At 34.7% G+C, this 26,463-nt stretch overlaps 1 protein-coding gene across 1 annotated transcript in view; it reads right to left on the bottom strand.

Moving 5' to 3' along the window:
- Window positions 1-26,463, bottom strand: part of LOC136038135 (thrombospondin type-1 domain-containing protein 4-like) — a 152,792-nt gene that overhangs the window by 66,511 nt on the left and 59,818 nt on the right. Inside the window, exons 3-5 of the mRNA XM_065721160.1 lie at window positions 24,840-24,876; window positions 20,260-20,396; window positions 4,538-4,667 (exon numbers count right to left, since the gene is read on the bottom strand). Of these exons, the coding sequence (XP_065577232.1) occupies window positions 4,538-4,667; window positions 20,260-20,396; window positions 24,840-24,876 (304 nt within the window). The remainder of the gene's footprint in view (window positions 1-4,537; window positions 4,668-20,259; window positions 20,397-24,839; window positions 24,877-26,463) is intronic.

Below are 26,463 nucleotides of genomic sequence, written 5' to 3'. Positions count from 1 at the left end.
AAAACTTGTTTTTTTTTTTAATCATTAGTGAAGACAGTGGGAGCAGTGAAGATGCTAAGGTAAAATAGCCAAGACTCAGGGTGTTATATCACTGTTAAAAAAGTGTTGGAAGAATAGGAAGATAAGTCTGCAAACAAAGATTATAATATTGGAAGCTATAGTGGTGACAGTGGTCAAATATGGCTCTGAAGCATGGGGACTCCGAAAAGCGGATGAAGATTTACAAGATGTTTTCCAGAGAAATTACCTTTAGATTGTTCTGGGTACCAGGCTGACTGACCGTATTTCAAAGATTGGGCTGTATGAAAAATGTGATTCAACCCCACTTTCTAGGGCAATAATGAAAGAAAGGTTGAAATGGCAAGAGCGCGTTTTGCGATCTAAAGATCTAAAGGAAACGGCAGCTTCTTGGAAGGGTGTAAAAAGGGAGGCTTTGAACAGATTGGGATGGAGGAGGAGCGTGTGTAGCTGTATTGGCCTGAGGCGGCTTGGTGATCCGGTGAGTTGTTAGTAGTAGTCCAAACTAACAATATCCTACAATTTTTAAATCCCGACATTCTTCAATTTCCTACTCCTGCTTACGATTCTGGTACAAGAATTGATACCGGGCAAAAAAAATTTGAACCATGGTAAAATAAACGCCAAAAAATATTGCAATATTTGAACTTTGTGTGGTAATAAAAGTTATGTAGAAGTAAAGCTTACATTCCTTATAATTAGCAACCAGAACTTATTTTCTTGACGCACTTCCTATGATTAACTTGCAAAAAACTAATCAAACATTGCAATGAAAGTTAGGAAGTCAATATTTGCAAGCATGAAAATTGAAAGCGATCAAAACTGTGAACTCAAACAGAAACAGTCTACTCTAAGTAGCCTTATGACTCAGCATCAGGGTGGATCAAGCTTTTGACTCAAAGATTCAAAGCAAGGTCTTTCGAATTTTCAAATGCTTTTGGCAAAGTTTGAAACTAAGGCCTGCCGGAAAATTCAAATCATGAGATTTAGAATCTATGGCAACCCATGCGGTGCGATTGCAATACTAATGTGTAAATCCTAATGCTCATAAAATCAGTTTTACGTGGATTTACTTTCAATTAGTGGTGCTAACCATATATGAATGATATGGTAGGTCAAACTATGTTACTTTGCCGAAGACAGAACAGTCCATATAGTAATCTCAAAGAACAAAAAGTCGATTAATGCTTTCCTATATTTTTAACCAAATCTCCTAGAGATTATAATGCTTTGGAGGCGTACATTAACGAAAATAAGTAAAATTAAAAAATAGTTGCATATCTCTTAACCTAAGATCCCAGCCAGTCATCCCGTGTTCATGTTTAAAAAACGTTGGCATCAAGAGTGGTTATGAGCTTCAACTCTCGGTAAATCATTTCTCAGATGTCCCTCTTTGAAGCACCTATTGCAATTGATCTGACCCTTCAACGCTGGAAAGCTTTGAGTAATTGTTGCTCGAAAAATCTTTTTCCATTCAGCCTAAAATTCTGTATTTATCTCTACCAGCTACCAAATATGGTTACCCAACTTATTCTGGGACTTCAATGACTACCGTTTAAAAGTGCATCCATTCGCGTCCTTCTGAACAGCTTGCTTGCTCCCCATGTGCTTCTATTTGGCAAGGTGACAAAAATACGTAAGGACACGGCCTATACTGATAACCAGAAGGCGAGAACGGTAAATAAGCAGCATAGAGGTGGAAAACAGCTTTGTTTGGCGGCACTGCATTTCCATCTGAATTGTCACCAGAAAGCAGAGTCGTTTGCTGATTCTATCCAGGGAGGGCTCAGAAAAATGTAAAAAACGTAGTGATTAAAATGGGCTAACGACAGGTGGCATTCAATGCGTCCATGAACCACACATTCAATGCACCACGAATGGAATGTAAGCTGAATAAAAAGTTAAATGAAAAGAATACTATGTCTTTAAAACCATCAGCATAGTTCAAAGAAAATAAATGTTAGCCCAATAGTTTGTGTTTTTGATTCCAGAATTGGAATACCTAATTTTAGCACCATAATTGCATCATAATCGGTGCTAATTTTTTTAAACTAGCACCATAATTTTACGGCCATATAATAATAATAAACTTATAATAATAATAAACGGCCAAATATGACTGTAAAATGTGGGGACTTCGAAAGTTTTAGGACGATATACTATGTGTTTTCTAGGGGAACTGTCTACTGAAAGTTTTAGGTAGTCGTTTAAATGACGGTTAATCAAACAAGACCATGGCACGAAAGGTGTGGCTATGGCTGAATTCCACCTTTGAAACCTATAAGGACAGAGAGGTTTAACATAGTTATATCACGTTTTACAGATGAAGGATGAGGGGTTACCAGGATTGTGCTTTAGGGTAATCTGTCTGGGGCAAAACAAGCAGGACGTCGTCGAATGGAGCGAAAAGAGTTTTCAAAAAAGGACACAAAGAAAAAATGAACTTCATAGGAAGTGAATAAAGAGCACAACACTGAACATAATAAGGTGCAGAAAGACCTTGTGCAGGTGTGAGGTTTCAAAAAAGGATACAAAGGAAAAAGAGACTCCAGAGTAAGTGAATAGAGAGTCAGATAAGCATATTATGGTGCAGAAGGACCCTGTGCAGGAGTGTTGGTCTTTGGCAGGTTTGACTTCGATACTTTAGTTGTAGTATACAGCATTAATACTAAAAGAATTGTTTCACAATTGTGAATTGAAGTAATTGCTCCTCCTTCTGAACAGCTAGTTTTGCACTTAAGAGGTTCGTAAAAACTTCATGTTAAATTTAAAACTTATATTATTTTATCTCCTCTAAGTCTACAGCCTGGAATGGGTGAGACACTCCAGGATTACAAATTTTTTATTATAGATTAAATACTGCTACTACTACTACTAGTTCAATACCTCACCGCAACACCAAGCTACCTGAGGCCAACACAGCTACGCACGCCCCTAATCCAACCCAATCCATTCAAGGCCTCCACCATCCCAGAAAGTTCCCATTTCCTTTAAATCTTTATTTATGACATCCTCCCACCCCACACGAGGACAACCTGCTTTCCGTTTAGCCCCAGACGGTTTGCCAAATAGGACGATCTTCAGAAATCTGTCATCCTTCACCCACAGAACCTGGCCTAGTCATCTCAGGCTTTCTTTCATTATAGCCCTAGAAAGCGGAATTGAACCACATTTGTCGTACTACCTGCAGTCTAAAGTACGGTCAGTCAGTCAGGTAGGCTACCCAGAACAATCCGTAGGCAATTTGTCTGGAACACATGTAGTAAATTTCCATCCGCTTTTCGGAGCGCCCAATGTTCAGAGCCGTAGTTGAGCACTGTCGTCACTGTAGCTTGTTGTAGAACACAACCCTGCTTAACTCCTGATTTCATACAAAACCAGCTGCTAACCTCATTTCCTACCTTAATCGCAGCAGTATTGTTTTCGTGCATAACACAAATCATTTTAAAGAATTTGTCTGGTATACCATATAAGGATAATAACTTTGCTAAAGCTTTTTTTCAACCGAATCGAACACTTGCTCATAATCTATAAAACTGAGGACCAAAGGTGTTTGGCAACCAAGGCACTTCTAAATTATTTACCTAAGAGTGAAAACTTGGTCGACACATCCTCCACCTTTTCTAAAACCGTACTGTTCTTCTCTTAAAACTTTGTCTGCAGCAACTCTCAGTTCTGAAAGTATCATATCACTAAGTAATTTGCTACCTACAGAGACCAGACTAATATCTTGATAATTACGACACTCAGTCTTGTCACCTTTCTCATACAGTGGTTTAATCAAGGTTTTTCTAAAATCATTAGGTACTTCCCCTTTTTCAAACTTCATAATCTTCAGCAGCTTAACGGTACCTCAGAGACACCGTATTTAAGAAATTCATTTATCACACTATGAGCACCTGGAGCCTTATATCTTGGTTTAGCACATTATCAAAATGTTCCGCCCATTTCTCTTTAACTCTTTTCTTGTCACTAATTGTGGCCCCATTCCTATCTTTAATGGGACTACTCCGGATTGACTACTCCCTTTCAATTTATTAACATGCCAGTATAACATTTTACTATTATACCGTCTAGCTGCAGATTCCAGATCCTCAGCAATTTTATCCATGGCCTCCACTTAACATTTCCTTAGTTAATTTTTTAATGCTTTCTTATTTTCTTTACATTTCTTTTGTTTTCATATGATCTATAACTCAGATCATCTTTGTACAAACCCCTTCTATTCTCAATTAAATAAAAAGCTGTTTCACTAATATTCCTAGCTGCAGTCTTAACTTTTTTCCCTAAGACACAATCAGCAACTTCACAAATTGTTTTTCTAAAATTATTCCATCCAGATTCCACACTGTCAAATTTTAAACTCTCAAGTTTAGTATTCAACTGTCCATGGATAGTTTCTCTCAAATTTTCATCCTGAAGTCTACCAACATCATAACTTCCCGGGAGGTAGTTACCCTTCTGAAATTTCAGTACTGAATGATAATGATAAAAAAATGTTTATAGAAACTAAGCTTACTCTGGGGTGCATGGTTGGACATTGCATCTGATAGATTCAATAACTGGTTTTTCTAAGGCTTTGCATCGGTGGTCAGGGACTTGCTGGCCATTGCTCTCACGAAAACATCCGTATATTGGTGATTGAATCCCTAGAAAAGACCTTAAATTAAAAAAAAATATACTGGCATGAAAATTTCCGAGAAAGAAAGAAGATGAATTTTCGGCTGAGAAAATGGATCTAACTCTTTGTAACCATCCTTTCAGAGACTCTAATTAAACAGTAGACATGTACTATAAAGCGTCTATGGGTCTTGCCATAAGGTTGTTCTAGCAACCGATAAACTTTTTGAAAGCCCTATTTGGTCCCAGAGTGCCAAAGTGCTAGTCAAAAACCATTACACAAAATATTGGTACTCTGGTCAGGGTAAGCGTAGGAATTTGATTTTAAGAGAAGGCAAAAAATTGCAGAAAAGGGCTGCTTTCAAATGGTTTTGTATAAGAAACTGGGTTGAAAAAATCCCAAGAATTACAAAATTCCCATTTTCAAAAAAGATTTATTGTTTTTGGGAACTTTATTGTAAAATCTATTATAACGAGGTAAAAAGCTTTACCTACAAAAAAAAACAAACAAACAAAAAACAACTGATGAACTTGATGGAACAGGACAATAATTCTGAAAATGTTCTAAATATTTTTAATGTTCTTATATAAACACCGCTTATTTTTTCTAAGGTTAACTATAGTTAATTGTGTTTTAATATAATACGTTATTATATATTATTATATTAATTTTTATATTCAAACTAATATTTATACATCAGTTTTTTAATAGAATTATATGTAGTTTGTATTGCAATTAACGTCTTATTTCTAAGTATCCTAATAATAATCTTAATAGTTACAAAGACACTTTGCGTCAATATTGCTCATCGTTTTCCTCACATACTCACGAAAAAACCCTTTCTTTGGGACTCACAGGGAAAAGTTCCTATAGGATTTTAAGCATGACACCACTGAGCTAGCCATATGTGCTACGAGTAATTCTACCGGAGACATACTCCAAAATTTTTAGATTTTCCATTTTTTAAGGAGGGAGCTTACCCCAATGTAGCAGAATTTTTCCGTTTTTTTCACTCACTCATACCTGAAATTTTCTTTCCTTTGGATAAGCAAAAATATTTTCACGGGATTGTAAAAATGACAACACTGAACATGACAAAGGCGTGCTAAAGCTAACTCTAATGAGACATGCTTCAAATTTTTCCAAACTTTTTTTAAGGAAGAAAACGGTCCTATTATAGCTGAACCTTTCATATGTTTCACACGCTAGAAAAATGAATCAGAATGATCATTTAATTTTTTACAGCTAAATTTAAACGTCATTCTTTACGGACGACATTTTAATCTCTGAAAAAATATAAGGTACTTGTGTATCATTCAGAACACACTCAATAAGTGAAGTTAGGTTGTTTGGTGAAACAAACTACGATGCAGGTACATTTTATGAGAAAACTCGGTCTCATAGCCACAAAGACAAACTCAATTTAGTTTGCTACGCATAGTGATAGAAGATAGTGTCTGAACATCGATTTTCAAATGAAGATTTAGGATTTGCCAAAAACTGAAAAAGAGACAGTTAAATTTGTCCAGGATAAGGGGTTTTTGCCCACAACAAAACAGCGCGTCAATGGACACAACATGACTTTATACTCTTGCGAGAAGGAACATTTTTTTACGAGAAGGAAGTTAGGATTTTAGTGAAAATCCGGTTTCATAGCCACAAAGACAAAATATAAACGACATTTCTGCGTTCTGGGTACATAAATCTAAGTTGGAATGTTACAATTTTCCTAATGAAGTATTATATTCTCATCATATTTTGTTTTATTTCATTAGCTTTATCAAAAGTTTGGGCTACATATTTGCACATTAGGGGGTTGGGGTGCATTATATCAAATACCTAACTTAACCTAACCACCTCTATATATAAAATATTCAATCAAAATGTACCTGCATCGTAGTTTGTTTCACGAAAGAACCTAAATTCACTTATTGAGTGTGTTCTGAATAATACACAAGTGCCAAATATAATAATACATTAGGCAATAGTAATAATGAAAGAAAAAAATTAACTTAGCTATTACCTCTTTTCATTCTGACATATATTTTCGAACTAAGCCAGTAATATGGGTGCTATGGGATGACAGCTTTCATTTTAATTGCAGAACCCTAAGCATAAATTATAGGATTAAATTCGTATGCTAACACGCACAAGGAGGGGAGGTGTGAACATGCTACAATGAAAAACCGAAATTCATTTTGATATTTCTCGCTCCCCCCTCCCGAGAAACATTGGGCATGTGCAGTTTTCAGCAATTATTAAAATTCTGGAAGCATTCTTATACAATTTTTGACAACTAGTTTTTCAATCTGTGAAATCTTTCAACTCTCACAAGAAAATTCCGACAACTAAATATACAAGTCATTCTTTATTTACGGCACTTTGATTTTTGAAAAGATAATAATGATCTACCAATTTGACCATTTTTAGTACCATTAATACCATATATTATAATATTGAAATCGAAGGCAACTTGTAAGACGAGAAATAGCTACAGCAGGTCAATCAGCTTAAAATCATCAACGCCATCCAATAAATTTTAGATCAATTACACTACTGCCAGAAAAGTCGTAATGTTGAAAGCGGCCACTAAAAATGTTGATGGGAAATTCTTTCAAAAATTCTGTCTAACGCCAGAGCTGTACCTAGAAGGGAGGGGGGTACAGGAGAAACTGCCCAGGGCGACTTGGCTAAAGGGCAGCTGGGGAATTGCCCACTTTAATCCAATTTTTCACTGTGATTCGTTTTTGCTTATATTTGAGTTTGGAGGGGGCATAGTTTTTATTGTTCCCTGGATACCATCAACCCTTGGAACGGCTCTGTTTACAGCCTATATCCTAAAACTAAGAAAGTTCAAACAATCAGTCTAATCCGTTGTCTCCTCTCTTATTTTTTTAACTGATAACTATTATATGGATTCATACCAAAAATTTACTGTGAAAATAAACTAAGATTTATGAAAGAGAACTTGAAATTACTTGAAAATATCGGTGGATCGAAATAAAATCATACCATTGGTAGCAACATGGTCGAAACCCTAAAATGGAAGTTTTGAGCTATGAGTTCCCTCACCTACAGAAATAAGGAAAATCGAAGCATTGCATGGGTAAAAAAAGGTAAAGGATGCGGCACTAGACACTTAAAGTCCGAACTGGCGGTGCTGATCTCCGTCTCAAGGCCCTTCAGCCATGAAGTACAATGGGGGATGATCACTGAATGGGTAGCAGTGATATGTCTCCTTTTTCTTTTTTTTTCGTCAAAGCAAGCTAACGCAAAACCGGTGAGGGATTTTTAAAGGCCTATTTAGAAGCTACTACTCATATCTACGTGCTTTTTAAAAATTTGTTTTACAAACTAAAGTAAAACATTTTTTTTCATTTTAATTTTTTTACTTTTGAGATATATTAAGTACTTTTTAAATAGTTTTTAAATTTCCTTTTTAAATCTTTGACCTTTAAAATTTGTTTTTTACTCTATATTTTACTTATTTTTATTTTAAAATATTTTAAATACTTTTCAAATTTTAAATCCGACTTTAAATACTTCTTACATTACTTCTTTCCATTTAATTTTTTGATAGCACCACAAATTTATTTTGATAGCACTAAAGTAAAACAAAGTTCTCCATTTTACTTTATTTTACTTTCGAAATATTTTAAAAACATTTAATTTTTTAATCTAATTTAAATACATTTTAAATTACTTTAAAGAATTTTAATTTTTAAATTTATTTTTTACTTTCCATTTTAATTTTTTGATAGCACCAAACACTTGTTTTGATAGCACTAAAGTATCTTTCGAAATATTTAAACGCTTTTAATAAAAAAAATTTTTACCGTACCTTTAAAATTTTTAACCTTTTAAATTGATTTTTTACTTTCCATTTTACTTTTTTAATAGCACTATAGAACGTTTTGATGGGACTAAAGGGAAATAATTTTTTTCATTTTATTTTTTTTACTTTTGAAATATCTTGAACACTTTTTAGATGTTTAAATACAATTTCTAACAACTTTCTACATTTCTATTTTAAATTCCTAGCTTTTAATTTTTTGTTTACTTTCCATTTTCCTTTTTTTTTAACTACATTCTTTGGTGGCATTTCCATTGTAAGAAGCAACGGTGAAAGAACTATGAAATTATCTTGAACCAAAATTGTGCTTTACAGTGTTGTTTCCTATCAAAATGAATCATTTTCATTTCTCTTGGCAGATGAAAAACCTAATAACATTAATGAGAATTTGCCAAGATCATTAATTAAAAGTTGGATAGAATTGCACAAAGTGTTTACCAATTCCCAAGACAACATTTCTTATAGAAACAAGGTCGCAAATAAAAGCGCGCTTGCTTGCTTATTCTGGAGAGACAAATTGTGACTATCTTTTCCACGTTCTACGTACACGTCATTGTGCTCAGTTTCTTAAAAGCACCAAGGACAGTGATAAAAATATTGTTCTTTTAGTTAAGTTACAACTCTCGCAACTATATATATATATATATATATATATATATATATATATATATATATATATATATATATATATATATATATATATATATATATATATATATATATATATCTTAAAAATTGGGAAAAAGCTTTAATCAAATTTTCAATTAGTGGGTGCCATAAAAAAAAAAATATCAACGCCAAAAAATCAGTAAAATAATCAACAATTTGATCATCTTCGATGATCAAACAAAAAACAAAAAAAAAAAAAAAAAAAATACAGAAACCAACTCAAACGTTTCGGAATTGTGGAATTTTTCTGTGTCCGACTAAAATATTTTGAAGTTGGAAATAAATGTAAGCTTTCAGTGCAAGAAAATATGACAGGGTAAATAATGCAAAAAAATCTGTAATCAAATGAAAAAAAAGAATTATTCTGTTTAGTTACGGGGTTTTTGGAATTAGTGGTTACCAAACAAAAAAATTAAAAACGAATAAACATCAGCGGCAAAGAATCAGTAAAATATACTAGCATCATCTTTAATGATCAAACAAAACAAATACAGAAAATAACTCAAAAAGATTTTGGAGTTGTATAATTGTGTGTGTGTTCGACTAAACTTGTTCGAAGTAAGTTTCAGGGTAACTAAAATCTTTATTGCTGAATTTAAGCTTAAGCAACACATGACTTAAGTAATCCCAGCTATTTTAATTTTGGTAATCCCAGTGGCTCTTTAATTTTAACCACATTGACTGAAGATTTAAAACAACATCTTTTTTTGGTATTCTCATTGGAAAAAGTAGAGACAGAAACAAAATTGACCGTTTATTTTGAATTAAAATCAATTTGTTGGGGGGCATCAAGCCATGAATAATTGTAAAAAAAGCCAAGACAGATAGTCCGAGCGAGTGAGAGGAAAATCTGGCATAAGCACTTTTTAGGATTGCATAAAAATGTGTCACTTCATTTCTTGGTAGATAAGTCTATCATCAATTCGACCACACGTCATTCCTAGAGCGGAAATAAGGAGATAAGAATAAGGAGCGGATTAGATTAAATAAAAAAAAAACAAGTTTTATTTAACTGCAAGTAAGGAGCGACGTTAAAACTTAAAACGAACAGAAATTATTCCGTATATAAAAGGGGTTGTGCCTCCTCAACGCTTCGTTCTTTACGCTGAAGTTTGACTCTTTGTCACAACTCTACTTTTTTAAAACCATTAAAAAACTTTAGTGTAAAGAGCGAGGCGTTGAGGAAAGTACAGCTCCTCCTCAAGCCCGTAGTATAAATAGTTGAAATTACTAAAAATATTTTAGCGTAAAGAACAAGGTATTTTGGAGGAGAGGAACCCCATTATATACGTAATATTTTATGTTCGTTTTAAGTTTTGATGCGGCTCATTACTCATTACTTAGAACTGAAAAAAAATTATTTTCTCATTTTTTAAATAGTGCTAGAAAAACCTGCGCCCCCTTCATGGAAATTCTCTTCCCTCGTGAAAAATTCTTCCATGGAAAAATCCTCCCGCGTAACCCCCTCTCCCAACCCACCCCAACGCGAAAAAGCTAACCTGAAAACGTCTATCCACTTCATAAAAACCATTACTATATGTAAACAATGGTCAAAGTTTGTAACTTGCAGCCTTCCCCCCAGTTAAGTCGTCCCCAAAGACATAGTTAGTAGGTTTTCGACTAAGCTGAACAGAATAGCTATCTCAAAATTTTGATCAAGTGACTTAAGGGAAAAAATGTGCACGGGAGGGAGCCTAGGTGTCCTCCAATTTTTTTGGTAACTTAAAAAGGGCACTAGAACTTTTATTTTCCGTTAGAATGAGCCCTCTCACGACATTCTAGGACCACTGGGTCGATACGATGCCCCTGAAAAAAAGAAACAAACGAACACGCATCCGTGATCTGTCTTTTGTCAAAAAATACAAAATTCCACATTTTCGTAGATAGGAGCTTGAAACTTCTACAGTAGGGTTCTCTGATACGCTGAATCTGATGGTGTGTTTTTATTAACATTCTATGACTTTTAGGGGGCGTTTCCCCCTATTTTCCAAAATGAGTCAGGCACATTTTCTCAGGCCTTAACTTTTGATGGGTAAGACTAAACTTATATTTTGTTATTTTCTTCGTTTATTATTCATTATTATTTATTTACTTGTTATTAATTACCGTCTTATTTTGTTTATATATCTTTTATTATTTTACTTATCTTATCTTATTTTTATTTATTTATTTTTATTCTTATTTATTGTTTTATTTATATATTTTTGCCCAACCCAGATTTTCCAGGGGGCCCAAGCTTCCACCACAAAGGGCCCTTAACCGGCCATAATAATCCATTATGTCCAACATAATCCATTCTGTCCAATTGATTTGAAATTACTGCACGCCTATTAACCAAAGAGCGTAATTACTTGACGAATCTTGGGGTAATTACGCTATTTGCTATTAATTATTGTAAACTTTGAAAGTAGGTAAGATACATAATAAATTCTCGAGTTCTGTCAAATGCCCATTTCCTAGATGAATACACCATACGAAGTGAGTCGGGGGGGGGGGCCATTATACCTACCCCAAGATCTGGTCCAAATGGCGCCTCTGCTCCCCCAAAGAGAGCGGATCCAGTCCGGTTACATCAATCATGTATCTACGAAATTTGCTTATTCACCCACCAAGTTTCATCCCGATTTCTCCACTCTAAGCGTTTCCCAAGATTTCCAGTTTCCCCCTCTAACTCCTCCCAATGTCGACAGATATGGTCGGGATTTGAAATAAGAGCTCTAAGACATGAGCTCCTTCTAAATATGAAATTTCATTAAGATCCGGTCACCCGTTCTTAAGTTAAAATACCTCCATTTTTCTATTTTTTTTCCAAATCAACACCCCCCGGCTCCTCCAAAGAGAACAGATCCGTTCCAATTAAATCACGTATCTATAACCTGTGCTTATTCTTCCCACCAAGTTTCATCCTGATCTCTCCACTCTCTCCGGTCTCTCCACTCCACTTGTTTTCCAAGATATCTTTTTTCCCCATACAAACCCCCTATGTCCCCGGATCCAATTTGAATTGAAAATGGAGCATCTGAGACATAAGATCCTTCTATATTTCAAATTTAATTAAGATCCGATCACCCATTCGTAAGATAGAGATACCTCAATTTTCACGTTTTCCAAGAATTCCGGTTTCCTCTCCAACTCCCCCCAACGTCACCGGACCTGGTCGGGATTTTAAACAAGACCTCTGAAGCACAAACTCCACCAAAGAGAGCGGATCCGGTCCGGTTATGTCAGTCACGTATCTTGGACATGATTTTATTCTTCCCACCAAATTTCATCCTGATCTCTCCGCTTTAAGTATTTTACAAGATTTCCAGCCCCCCAACTCCCCCCCAATGACACTGTATCCGGACGGGATTTAAAATAAGAGATCTGAGTTACGAGGCCCTTCTAAATATGAAATTTCATTAAGATCCGATAACTCCTTCGTAAGATAAAAATACATAATTTTTTCTAATTTTTCAGAATTAACGCTCCCCTCCCCCCCAACTCCCCCGAATAGAGCGGATCCGTTCCAGTTATGTCAACCGCGTACCTAGGACTTCTGCTTATTTTTACCACCAAGTTTCATCCCGATCCCTCCACTAATCGTTTTCCAAGATTTTAGGCTCCCCCCTAATTCCCCCAAATGTCACCAGATCCGGTAGGGATTTAAAATAAAAGCTCTGAGACACGATATCCTTCCAAACATCAAATTTCATTAAGATCCGATTACCCGTTCGCAAGTTAAAAATACCTCGTTTTTTCTATTTTTCCGATTTAACCGTCCCCCCACTCTCCCCCAAAATGGTCGAGTCGGGGAAACGACAATTTCTAATTTAATCGGTCTAGTTCCTGATATGCCTGCCAAATTTCATCGTCCTATCTTACCTGGAAGTGCCTAAACTAGCTTACCTAAGACCGACAGAATTTGCGATCGCTATATGTCACTTGGTAGATACCAAGTTGGTGCCATAAAAAGGGATGGGGGAGAAGGCCAAGGTGCCGTCCAATTTTTGGTTACTTAAAAAGGCAATTTTCTTTACGACCTAGGGATATAATGAAAGAAAGTTTGAGATGGCTAGGCCATATTCTGCGGATGAAGGATGACAGATTGCCGAAGATTGTCCTTTTTCGCCAACCGTCTAGGGCCACACGGAAAGCAGGTCGTCCTTGCCTGGGTTGGGAGGATGTCATAAATAAAGATTTAAAGGAAATGGGAACTTCCTGGGAGGGTGCAAAGAGGGAGGTATTGAATAGATTAGGTTGGAGGAGGAGCGTGCGTAGCTATGTTGGCCTCAGGCGGCTTGGTGCAGCAGTGTGTTATTATTATTATTATTAGTAGTAGTAGTCTATGTTTTTATATTTTCATTACGTAGATGAGAGGGTTTGCCCCCTCGTTAATACCTCGCTCTTTACACTAAAGCTTGAATTTTGTCCCAATTCTTTAAGAACGACCCCTGAATCACAAAGGGCGTACAATACATAGTTGAAATTTCTAAAAAAATACTTTAGCGTAAAGAGGGAGGTATTGAGGAGGAGACGAACCTCCTTATATACGTAATAACTTCTGTTCGTTTCAAGTTTTAATGCTGCTTCTTACTTCCAGTTGAAAAAACTTTTTTATTTATTTTCTCAGTGTTTTTTTAAATAATGCAAGAAAATCCTGCGCCCCCTTCATGAAAATTCTCTTCCCTCATGATAAATTCCTCCATGGAAAGATCTTCCCATGTAACCCCTACTCCAACCCCCCTTCCAACGCAAAAAAGTTCCCCTGAAAACGTCTTTACACTTCCCAATAACCATTAGTATATGTAAACAGTGTTCAACGTTTGTAACTCGCAGCCCCTCCCTCGGGGACTGTGGGGACTAAGTCGTCTCCACAAACATAGTTATTTGGTTTTTCGACTATGCTGAACAAAATGGGTATGTCAAAATTTTGATCCAGTAACTTTGGAAAAAAATGAGCGAATGAGGGGGCCTAGGTGACCCCCAATTTTTTTGGTCAGTTATAAAGGTTTTTGTTCACTTTACGTTATAATGAGCCTTCTCGCGACATTCTAGGATCACTGGGTCGATACGATCACCCATGGGGAAATAAAATGTCACGAAATACAAAATTCCACACTTTTGTAGATAGGAGCTTGAAACTTTAACAGTAGGGTTCTCTGATACTCTGAATCTGATGGTGTGATTTTCATTGAGATTCTACGACTTTTAGGGGGTGTTTGCCCTTATTTTCTAAAACGAGACACATTTTCTCAGGCTCGTAACTTTTGATGGGTAAGACTAAACTTGATGAAAGTTACATAATTAAAATTAGCATTAAAATGCAATTCTTTTGATGTAACTATTGGCATCAAAATTCCATCTTTTAGAGTCGCTCCTTATTATAGTTCATTACCACGAAATGTATGATAGTCAGGGGGTGTTTACCATTACCACGAAGTGTTTTTAGGGGGTGTTTTCCCCTATTTTCTAAAATAAGGCACATTTTCTCAGGATCATAGCTTTTGATGGGTAATACTAAACTCGATAAAACTTATATATTTAAAATCAGTATAAAAATACAATTCTTTTGATATAACTATTGGTATCAAAATTCCGTTTTTTAGAGTTTCGGTTACTATTGAGCCGGGTCGCACCTTACTGCAGTTCGTTACCACGTTTGACACTGCACTGTGTGTACGTTTGACACGTTACATACGTTACCAATGTTTGACATATTCTTCGGGCGAACAATCAGCAAAAATAAGCCAAAATTATATGCACCAAACAGCTTAAGAATAAGTAGCTTTGTATTGAAGGCGTAGCCGTCTTTGGATATCAATTAAAAAAAAAAAAAAAAAAAAAAGTTTCTTAACCGAAAGTAAGGAGCGACATTAAGACTTGAAACGAGCAGAAATTACCCCGTATATGAAAGGGGCTGTTCCCTCGTCAACGCCTCGCTCTTTTCTCTAAAGCTTGACTTTCTATCAACTCTACTTTTTAAAACAGTAAAAACTTTAGCGTAAAGAGCAGGGAGCTGAAGAGGGAACAGCCCCTTTCATATACGGGGTAATTTCTGCTCGTTTTAAGTTTTGATGTCGCTCCTTACTTTCAGTTAAAAATTTTTTTTTATATATTTAATTTCTGAACATCTTTTAGTTAATCCATGTTTTGATTTCGGCTCTCCGCAGATGAATAATTAAAGCAAAATTTGCGTATTTATTTATTTGGCTAAATGGATTTCCCATAGTTTTGATTGAATGATTTTGAGAAAAAAGGAGGGGGAGGAGGCCCAGTTGCCCTCCAATTTTTTGGGTACATTAAAAGGCAACTAGAACTTTTAGTTTTTTACGAACGTTTTTATTAGTAAAAGATATACGTAACTTACGAATTAGCTTACGTAACAAACTTCTATATTCGGTTGTCCTTACAACGTATATGAGAGGGTTCGCCCACTCGTCAGTACCTCGCTCTTTACACTAAAGCTTAAATTTTGTCCCCTGAATCACAAAGGCCGTATAATAAATAGTTGAAATTACTGAAAATACTTTACCGGAAAGAGTGAGGTATTAGGAGGAGATGAACCCCTTATATGCGTAATATTTTTTGTTCGTTTTAAGTTTTAGTGCTATTCCTTACTTTCAGTTGAAAAAACTTTTTCATATTTATTTTTTCATTGTTTTTTTAAATAATGCTAGAAAATGTTGCACCCCCATCATGGAAATCTTCTTCCCCCATGACAAATCCCTCCATGGGAAGTTTCCCCCGTATAACCCCCTCTTCTCAACCCCTCCTCCCAACCAAAAAATCCCCCTGAAAACGTCTGTACACTTCCCAATAACCATTACTATATGCAAACACTGGTCAAAGTTTGTAACTTGCAGCCCCTCCCACGGGGACTGTGGGGGAGTAAGTCGTCCCCAAAGACATAGTTATAAGGTTTTTGACTATGCTGAATAAAATGGCTATCTCAGAACTTTGATTTGACGACTTTGGGAAAAAATGAGCGTGGGAGGGGGCCTAGGTGCCCTCAATTTTTTGGTCACTTAAAAAGGGCACTAGAACTTTTCATTTCCGTTCAAGTGAGCCCTCTCGCAAAATTCTAGGACCACTGGGTCTATACGATCACCCCTGAAAAAAAACACCCATCCGTGATTGTCTTCTGGCACAAATGCAAAATTCCACATTTTTTTGTAGATAGGAGCTTGGAACTTGCACAGTAGGGTTCTCTGATATGCTGAATCTGATGTTGAATATGAATGATTTTCGTTAAGATTCCATGACTTTTAGGGGGTGTTTCCCCTATTTTCTAGAATAGGACAAATTTTCTCAGGCTCGTAACTTTTGACGGGTAAGACTTAACTTGGTGAAACTTATATATTTAAAATCAGCATTAAAATGCAATTCTGTTGATGTAACTATTGGTATCAAAATTCCATTTTTTAGAGTTTTGGTTACTATTGAGCCGGGTCGCTCCTTAATACAGTTCGTTACCACGAACTGTTTGACAAACTGCTTAGGCTTCAGCATTTACTTACACAAAGTGTGTCCTTACTGAGGCACTTTTTTAATGGAATGTTTTTGCTGTATGTGGTGATTCAAAGTGTACCCCATTTGGCTGCTATTTAATAATAGCATTTAATTTTGTCATTAAATGCTATTGTCTGGTATCCGAGTCCCTTGGACTCGCAGGACTAGCAGCCAATCAGCAATAGCATTTAATTTAACATTTAATATTGTCAAATTTAATTAGCAAAATTATTTTTGTTTATTAATATTCACGATTCAACGTGGCAACACTCGCCAATAAGTAGTAGTGCCATAAAAGCTCCATAATTCCGAAACAATCAAAGAAAAATATTAGAAATAGTGGTTTTCTGGTGTGAATAGACCTAAGATAGATTTGACGGGTAAACATTTGTTTTTATTTGAATGTCCTTGGTACTTATAAACTTGTTTTAAGGTTAGTAATAAACCTGTTTCGATTTGACTGCATACCGTTACTTACGATTAGATTTGATGGAAATGCTTGTGTTGCAGCCCAGCTTATAGGAATATAATGGCAGAAATTAAAACATTGGTGAATTTATTTATTAAATTTATGTTTAAACTAGCCTCTCTCCACTCCCTTAGCAGAATTAAATAATAAAAGAAGTTTTTCCAACTGAAAGTAAGAAGCAATATTGAAACTTAATACAATCTAGACATTAACCCGTATATGAGGGGGTTGCCTCCTCCTCGGTACCTTGCTCTTCACAATAAAGTATTTTTGAACTTTTGAAAAAGCTTCTGATTCTAATTAAATAGCCCTTGTGTTTCAGGAGTAGTTCCTATTGAACTGGAACAATCAGTCAAACTTACCGTAAAGAGCATGGTATTGAGGAGGGGGCAATTCTCCTCTTACACGGAATAATTTTGGTTCGTTTAAATTTCAAAATTGCTCCTTATTTTAAGTCGGAAAAACTTTTTTTTATTTCTTTTATTTAACTCTTGACAGTTTTTCAAATAATGCCAAGAAATCCAACCTCTCCTAGAAAATTCCCCCGAGCAATTCCATCCTGACTGAAAATCATTTAGGGAAATTTCTTGTGGGCGAGTCTGTCTGAAAAATTCTACTTAGCATACTTTCATTTGAAAAAGATTTTGATATCTGATTGTTGATCAAACATGTAGGATATCCCCCCTTCCGTGAAATTTTTACCCCAAAATCTTCCCATCCTCAGTGGAAAGTTGTTCCCGTGGAAAATTCCCATATGGAGAATTTCTCCCACGGAAAACCCCTTCAAAAAATCCCAATTCCGCTGAAAATTCATCCAAAATATCTCACATGTTTAAATTTAGTCGGAAAAGACAAATAAAAAGAATTTCGTAAAGGAATTGTGGCAAACTCCCCACGTGTAAAATTTCCGATAGAAAGCTCACTCCCGGAAACTTCCCTCTCCATGAAAAATCTCCACCGTAGTGCCCCTCCCCAATCAGAGAAATCCCTCCTCTCCCTCCCCATAAGAAAATATCAGTATATTTCCTAATAGCAAATTTGCTGCAATGCTATAATGCTACAATGGTAAAATTTCATAACTTAAAGCCCTTTCCCAAGGACCAGTGGGGGTCATGTTATCCCCAAAGGCATAGTTATTGGACTTTTCAACTATCCTCAACAAAATGGCTATATCAAAATTTGGTCGGACAACTTTGGGGAAAAAGGGGCGAAGGATGGGGGCAAACTACCCTCTAATATTTTTAGCTACTTAAAAAGGGCACTAGAACTTCCAATTTCTGACCAAATAAGCCCCTTTTCGATCTTCTAGGATCACTGGTTTGGTACAAGCATCCCTGGGAAAAACAAACATTTATATTTTCATTGAGCATACCAATGAGATTCTTTTGATGTATTTGTTGTTATCAAAACTCCGTTTTTTAGAGTTTTGGATACTAATAAGCCGTGTCGCTCTTTACTTAAGATTCGTAACCAAGAAGTGTTTTATATTGAAAATAGCTCTAACACATAAAAATTTTCTTGCAGTCATTTTTTGATAATAGCTTAAATATATGAAAATATTATACAATGAAATTTATGCAAATATCGTTTTTTTCTTGACGCAAGGTTTACAGTTTATAAGTTTTTTTTTCTATAAACGAATTTGCCTTTCAGAGTTCCGGGATTATTTGCTGAAAAATTCAGGTTTCTAATTTTAATAGTTTAGCTGCAAATCACTGAACAGACAGAATAGGAATTTGAATTCACGCATATAAATATATTCAGCACGAATTGTCCGAGAATTGTCTCCCTTGAATAACCGTATACCCAAATAATTAGCTGTGGAAAAACGGATTCGGTCTATTTTCTAGGGATAAAATCAGGTTCACAAGGATGAAAGACGAACGGTATCCGAAATAAGCACATTTTAGCAATTAAGATGGGCCTAAACGAGTTTGTATGGGGTTATAAAATGTTATAAAAAGGAATGAAAATAATTTGGAGCTTCATGGCAGGGAATAAAAATTGGGTAAAGGTCTAGATTAGGGGCTATTAGAATGAAACTTATTAATAAAACAATTCGTAATTCATAATATGCAGAATATTTGTAGCTAATACATTTTGACCCCAGTTCTGCTATAATCTATCCCCCCCCCCTAATATGAAAATATATAGACAAATAATGTTTCCCATACATTCTACCAATGTGTCTCTCTTGTTTCAACCCGTGTACCTGTAAATTGAATCAACTATGACGAAACAAAAACCGGAGAAACAAGAGTGACGGGTGGCAGAATGAATGAGAAATGTATAATTTGGGCTATATATTTGCACATTAGGGGGGAGGGGTGAAGTATAGTAGGGTTGCAGTCAAAATGTGTTAACTACAATCATTGTCCATATTATGAAGTAAGAATTGTTTTCTTAACCTAATCAAGACCTTTACCAAAGGTTGAAGTTCAGAGCATGAAGGGGTATGAGCGCGTGCAGCTGGGTTGGCCTCACAAAGTTTGATACCACACTAAGTTATAAGAATTAGCATAAGAAGGAGCGCCTATTGAAGGGCATAGGGCAAGGGGGGCTATTCCCCATGGATCTTGAAAAATGTCTAATACAAAATTGTCCTTCCTCTAGATTTTGAGATATATATATATATATATATATATATATATATATATATATATATATATATATATATATATATATATATATATATATATATATATATATATATATATATAATTTTGAATTCTTATAATAAAACTGAAGAAATCCTTCCCCCCTAAAATTTTTATGAATTAGTACCCATGAGCAGAGGTCTGCTACTTAAATAACTCGTATGTAATTTTCTTTGTCTTTTTTTTCCTCTTTCCAATGTTTTCGAGATTGTCTTCTTTGGTTTAAGTACATCTATGAGTCTAGAATTTGTTTGCGCGGTTTGTATAAATGTAAAAAACTAACATATTTGTTCTAGCGTACGTAGTAGGGAAGAAAACCATAGTTATATTGGAATTTTTTTTTCTTATAAAAGTCTCATTTGATAAAAGTTAGAAAGTATTAGGAACTTTGATATTGTCATGATATATAAATGAAATTAATCGTTACTTGTATAATACAAAATAAAGAGGATTTCTTTTCCAGGATAAAAAAAGGACTTACCGCCTCCGCATGTGGCGGAACAATCGCCAACTCCTATATGCTTCCAAACAAAGCCACGGTTTCGGGACCTATGACGAATGGGGTGATGTTTCCTCTGTAAAACACTTGGGTCGTCACTTGGAATTCTTTGTCTGTGCCTTAAAAAAAAAGAAAAACATTTCTAAAAAATAAAAGAAAAAAGTATCTAAGGTTGCAGAGAAAGGAGGACAAGATGATTAAAACAGTTAGCATAACTAAAGTCATTTAAAACCTTTTTTTAAACACTGAATTCTCCTTTCCAAAGATTTTTCCGCTTTTTTTTCGTCCAATTTTTTTTTGAGGCAATTAAGCATCTGGATATTTTCATAATGAATTAATGTTAGGTACTAGCAGAAGGGGTTGGGGGATGGCAACTACTATACATAGTGACTAAGAATACATAGAAAACAAGAAAACATAATGCCGAAATATTCATTTAAATTAGACTTCCATTATGCGAAAAGAATTCCCTATTGTTCTTCTTGTTTTTGATGTTTAACTACTATCTTTGGAAATTCCTTACAAAGTATTAAAGTTTAGAGAAGTCCTTACATTTAGACCTTCATTCCCAGGAAATTTTTTGTGGGCTTTCACTTATCTCCCATGTCAAATAAGGCTATGCAAAATTCAATTGGCCAATGCCTTCTTTGTTGTAGGCGGAATAGGGGCAAACAGTAAAGCTTTCTACGAAAGCCAGTCTTTACAGATTTCAAAAATAAATCTAGGCATTCTTTTAATTAAAAGGGCTAAAAGTTGAAGGGCAGTTATGTTCTTTGAAGAGCTCACGATTTTTGTTATTATTTTCCAAAATCATGAACACCAAGTCATACGACGTAAAATTGTCTAAGAGTATGGCTGGGCGAAAACTTCTTTCCCGAGTGCACCGACCTTGCATTGTGATTTTACAACTAATCTGTTGCTCTTGCAGTGTTGCCCGTTGAGCACATTGGGCGTTGAGCGATGAGGGGACAACAAGTGGGCAATAAGATGAGAGGGCAGTAAGTTATTTCGAAAAGATTGCAATTATGTACAGAATCTTTGCCATCATGGAAAATTGGAAACGAAAAGTATTTAATCGTGCTGATAAACAGCACTTTCCAATATGAATAAACTTACTGTTGCTGTTGTTGGTGTTAAATTTGGGTTAATAATTTCCATTAAAAATAAGTTCTATTTAGAACTAAGATAACAATTTGATAGCTAAATATAATCTTCAAAGAAATAATATAATCACATTTGGTCACAATATATTAATCACGTAGTGTTGTTGGTGGCATGCGCATACACTGTACCCGAAAAAAACACACCGATTCTCCCTCAGTTTTAACCAATAAGGTTGCATGCACGTGTTCGGCTTGCACTTTATGGAATATATATAGAGGGTTTTAATGGAATAAACTTCTGAAGGAGGTGGTTGCCACGACCAATATAAAGCGCTGAAAAAGGCCGTTTTAAAAATAATTTTGCCTAAATGTTTCATTCTTGAGGTAAAGTGTGCAAACTGAGTGCCTGTGGGTATATTATAAAATTCAAATTTTTATTAATTTTGATATAATTTAATAAAAAATATAAATATAGATTATCTATTATATATTATAAATTATGCATATTGTAACATAATACATATTTTTGTAATATATATAATGCATAAAAGAACATAATATAAAATTTAATATAGTAAAATTTAACATAAAAAATTGAAATAATAATTTCCTGTTTATACCATTGCTTGACATCAAATAATGAAAGCAATGACGAAAGTCGAACAAATGCAGAAACTTACATTCTGCAAATCTATTTGATGAAATGAGTGCATAGTATTAAATAGTTTAAGGATTATTTAGGTTTTTTGGCCGGTTGAAAATTCACTTTCTCATTTTGGTATGTTAGTTCTTATTTCAATAGATTAATAGCAAGGCTTGTCTTGCTATTAATCTAGTAAAGGAAAAAATATAACATATAACACACATTATAATAATACAACAAAGAATAAACATCGTATTTCCTCTTTTAACTGTATCTGTGCAATGAGAAATATTCGCTTGCAAAATACGTTTTCACGTGATTCTTTTAATTATGCAGGGTATTAGTGATTAGCAGGAAGTTACGGACGCTTAGTATACGGACACTCAGTAGTTAAGAATAAACATCGTATTTCCTCTTTTAACTGTATCTGTGCAATGAGAAATATTCGCTTGCAAAATACGTTTTCACGTGATTCTTTTAATTATGCAGGGTATTAGTGATTAGCAGGAAGTTACGGACGCTTAGTATACGGACACTCAGTAGTTAAAAACAATCATTATAAATGTTTAATTGCAAACTGTATTATATTTTTGTTTTTAAACAAGTTCAGTGTAAAACAATATTATTATTGTTTTCCTACAGAGTTTTATATTTTTTCAATTTTAAAAAGACGCGGTTGTTAATATTTGTGCTTTACCATTTTCCTAGCAATTTTAACTATTGCAGGTACTCAAAATCAATGCCACTGTAGTCATTTACTTTTTTCTTTGTTGTTTGACATACTCTTCATTAAAACCCTTCGTTACACATTACAGCCAGCATTACAAAAAATTAATTAAGCTTCATGATATTTTTTTTTGTTATTCAATACTGCTTTATCAATTTATTAACTTTTTGCTTTAAACAAGTTCAGATTAAATTATAATTAAAGTAGGTGTAAATAAGATGTGGATAATAATTGCCCTTATAATTTTGAAGGAATATAATGTCTGATAAGTTAGTAGTTTGTCTTCTCTGAATAGAAATTTTACATCCTTCAAGAAATGTTTATTTCCTAATTCATATAGGAATTGGATAAGGCTACATAAGGCAACAGGAATTGTGCTATACATGATGAAATAGTGCTAAAATAGTACTTTTGTGCTACGTGTGGCAACCCTGGTTTGGATATCCTTCCGAATTTTTTGTCCATATTTCAAAAAGTAACAATAACGTGTATAAACAATTTTTTACAGTTATTTTTGTCCCTACCTTCCTCAAAAAATGAGCCTCCCCCGAGCGAAATCCTTGAAATGCCCTTGGTTTCTAGTCTATCAATTAGAATGTCTTCTTTCATTTAATCTACTGAGGTTACTTATCTCGAGCTTACCCTTTATCAGCTAACACAGAAATACTAATGAGATAGGAAATAAACATTTCTCGAAGGATGTGAAATAGCAAATCATATTATTTCCTATTTCATACAGGAAATGTTTATTTTCTATTTCAATAATTTTCCATATAATTTCGAAGGAACGTAATTTCTGGTAAGTTAGCAGTTTGTCCTCTCTGAATACAAATTTTACATCCTTCAAGAAATGTTTATTTCCTATTTCATTAGTAATTTCATTTGTAAAATATAATTTACAAAAAATGGCTATATGCAATATTGTTACTTTTAGAAATTTCACAACTGCGTACAGGGTGCAATTGGCAATAAGTATAAGCAAATTCAATCCAAAATTTATATTTTTCCAATATTTTCACCACTATTCCTTAAAAATTAAAGTAAATAGACCGAATTTAATAAATTTCAATGTTTTTTTGTGATATTTTATATTCAAATTTTGTTAATAAATGAAAATTCTTGTTAAAATCTGACCTGAAAAGCTTTGGAAGACATGGGGGAGTTGCTAATCAAGATTTTACCCTGGGCGCAAGAAAGGCCAGAATCGTCACTGGTCTTTTTTATTAAAAATTTAATTTCTCCTTTCCCCTAATTTTCTAAGATATCTATGATTGTGTTAGTTTCCAGCTAACCTATTCAAACAATCAAACTTTATTTTCAGCATCCTTGCTACTTTAAGTATTAGTATTTGCTCGCCAAAGATCAGAACAAAATATTTGAAAAAATTGGCAATTTTACCACATGTGGCATTTAAGATGTGGCAATTTTGTCAGTTTGAAAGAGCACAGGACATTGATAACAAACAAATCTTAAACTCGTATGATAAAAAGACAACTAACGCCATCCAACGTTGCCAAAAAAACCCACGAAGTTTGTCGTGAAAAAAATTAGTTGTATCATACCTCTATAATTTCGTATGTATTGTTTAGTTTCTTTTTGACATTTGGTTGAAGCATTAATAAATAAAATACAGATTAGGTGTTTTATATTAATTTGAAAATTACTAAAGATGCATTTGGCAAGATAAAGTTGGCCGTGTAAAACTCAGCGAAGGTGCAATTTTAATTATGTAGCTATTTGATTATTAAGCTAAATTTGCTAGGCATAAAAACTTTACGGATGAAAATATGGGAGGGGGGAGGATCGAATAGAAGGATCATTACCAGTGACAAATTTTTTCAACAGGGGGCATGTGAACTTTCTAATCCGTCATTAATTTATCTATGATCGAAGATCGGCAGGGGGCGGATACAGAATTGGCAGAGGGTAGTAAAAATATGACTGCCCTATCACTATTTCCACCCCTCCGAACCTATAATTAGTGAAATTTTCGAACTTCTGGAGGGCACATGTCCCAAAAATATCCCCCTGTATCTGTGCCTGCACATTAGGTATCGAAGTTCAAAAGACATTGATGAGTGAAAATTACCTTCTCAGTTCTTTGTTTCGATTTCTTTGTACTGGACCTGAAAATAAAAATATTTGATTAGAATTTGCACATAACAAACTTAATAATAAAAAATGTAGATGACAAAAGACAAAAGAAAAGCTTTAACTCAGTAAAGAACGGAGTACCTGCCACATATTATTAGAATTTTTTTGTCCGAAGTGGAAGGGGTAATCTTATAAACTCGCTAAAGGGATTTGCCGACTAGAAATTGAAGGCTTAGCATCGAGGGTCATAACTTATGTTTACGAGCAGATAATATGTACAATTCCTTAGTAATATCTAATTTCCAATTCTTTCGTTCAATGTTGGAAGTCAGCCCGTTTGGTTTATAACACAGGTGTTAAAGAGTAAAATCTTTATTTATGGTTTGTCACCTTACCAGGCTGGCAATTTTCCAGGGTTCCACGGAGTTAAGTAATCAAAATGTGTGATTATTTTCATTGCATTCATATCAATCTTGGGTGTGAACTTTTGAAAGCCTGCGGACGAGGAAAAGTAAGAAATCGCTATGTCTGGATCCGATTGCCTTCTCGAGCTACTGCTAAAAATTGCACTCCATTAACATATAAGTGATTGAAAATGTTTTCATTCCTTCGAACCCGTCCCCCCGAAGATGCAGAAAAGGAGGTTGCAAATCTACGGTTCTTCAAACAAGGTCAATTTCTGGTGATAATATTATTCATATAACTTTTCTCAATGCTATCAAATTTAGCAAAACATGTTTGTTAATAAACAAATTTTTAGTCAAATAATAATTTTAATCAAGCTATCTTTTTTTATCTAAGCTATCTTTTTTATCTAATTAAGATAGGTTTTGTTTCGTTAGTAGTTTTTGATAATTTCTAATCCTGAAATGGCTTTTATATTAAAAGGTGGTGTAAGTTGGATGATCATCTGCCCTTCTAAGCTTAAATATGGCATCTCAATAAGTCCTAGGGAATATTGAATGGGGCTAAGAAAATACTTTTCTTATGGGTTGTAATTTGGATCGTTCCTAAGTGAGGCTTCCTTCTTCAGGACTAAGCGTGGTTGACCTCTTTACATTTAAGAGGAGAAAAAAAAATACAACGTCTATCAAAATTGCCACAGCATGTTGTACTAAGAATAATAGTCTAGATTTTCGTGGAATAGTATTTCACAGTCAGATGTACGGAACAGTTTTCCTTAAAGATTAGCTTCAGTCTTTAGCGTTAGCAATTAGATACTGGTAACTCATTTCAACACCAAGTTACCTGAGAATAATACAGCTAAACACGGTCCTCCTCCACCCCAGCCTATTCTGAGTTCTACTCCTTACTACCCCTTTCGGGGCAAAAAAGACATAATTTATTAAAAAAAAATTGATGGGAATAGCCATGAAATTACAGGAAATTGTGGACAAATAATAAAATCTTGAAATTTTTAGGGTACTAACCCAGAACCCCACCCTTCTGCTAGGTAAGTGCGTAGGTATGTGTTTCAGTAACGAGAGAATCATCTCAACAACCAAAACGAGGTAATCATGCAAAGATTATAGGAAACTAAGGGGAAATCGAAAAAGTGCTGATATCATTATTAAAAACAGCATTTCACCCCACCCGCCTTTTTATGCTCACCAGTAGCG

The sequence above is a fragment of the Artemia franciscana genome, chromosome 17 (genome assembly GCF_032884065.1).
Source record: "Artemia franciscana chromosome 17, ASM3288406v1, whole genome shotgun sequence".
Classification (NCBI taxonomy): domain Eukaryota; kingdom Metazoa; phylum Arthropoda; class Branchiopoda; order Anostraca; family Artemiidae; genus Artemia; species Artemia franciscana.
Note: the sequence above shows the minus strand (reverse complement) of the source record. Positions and strands in the feature narration are given on the sequence as shown.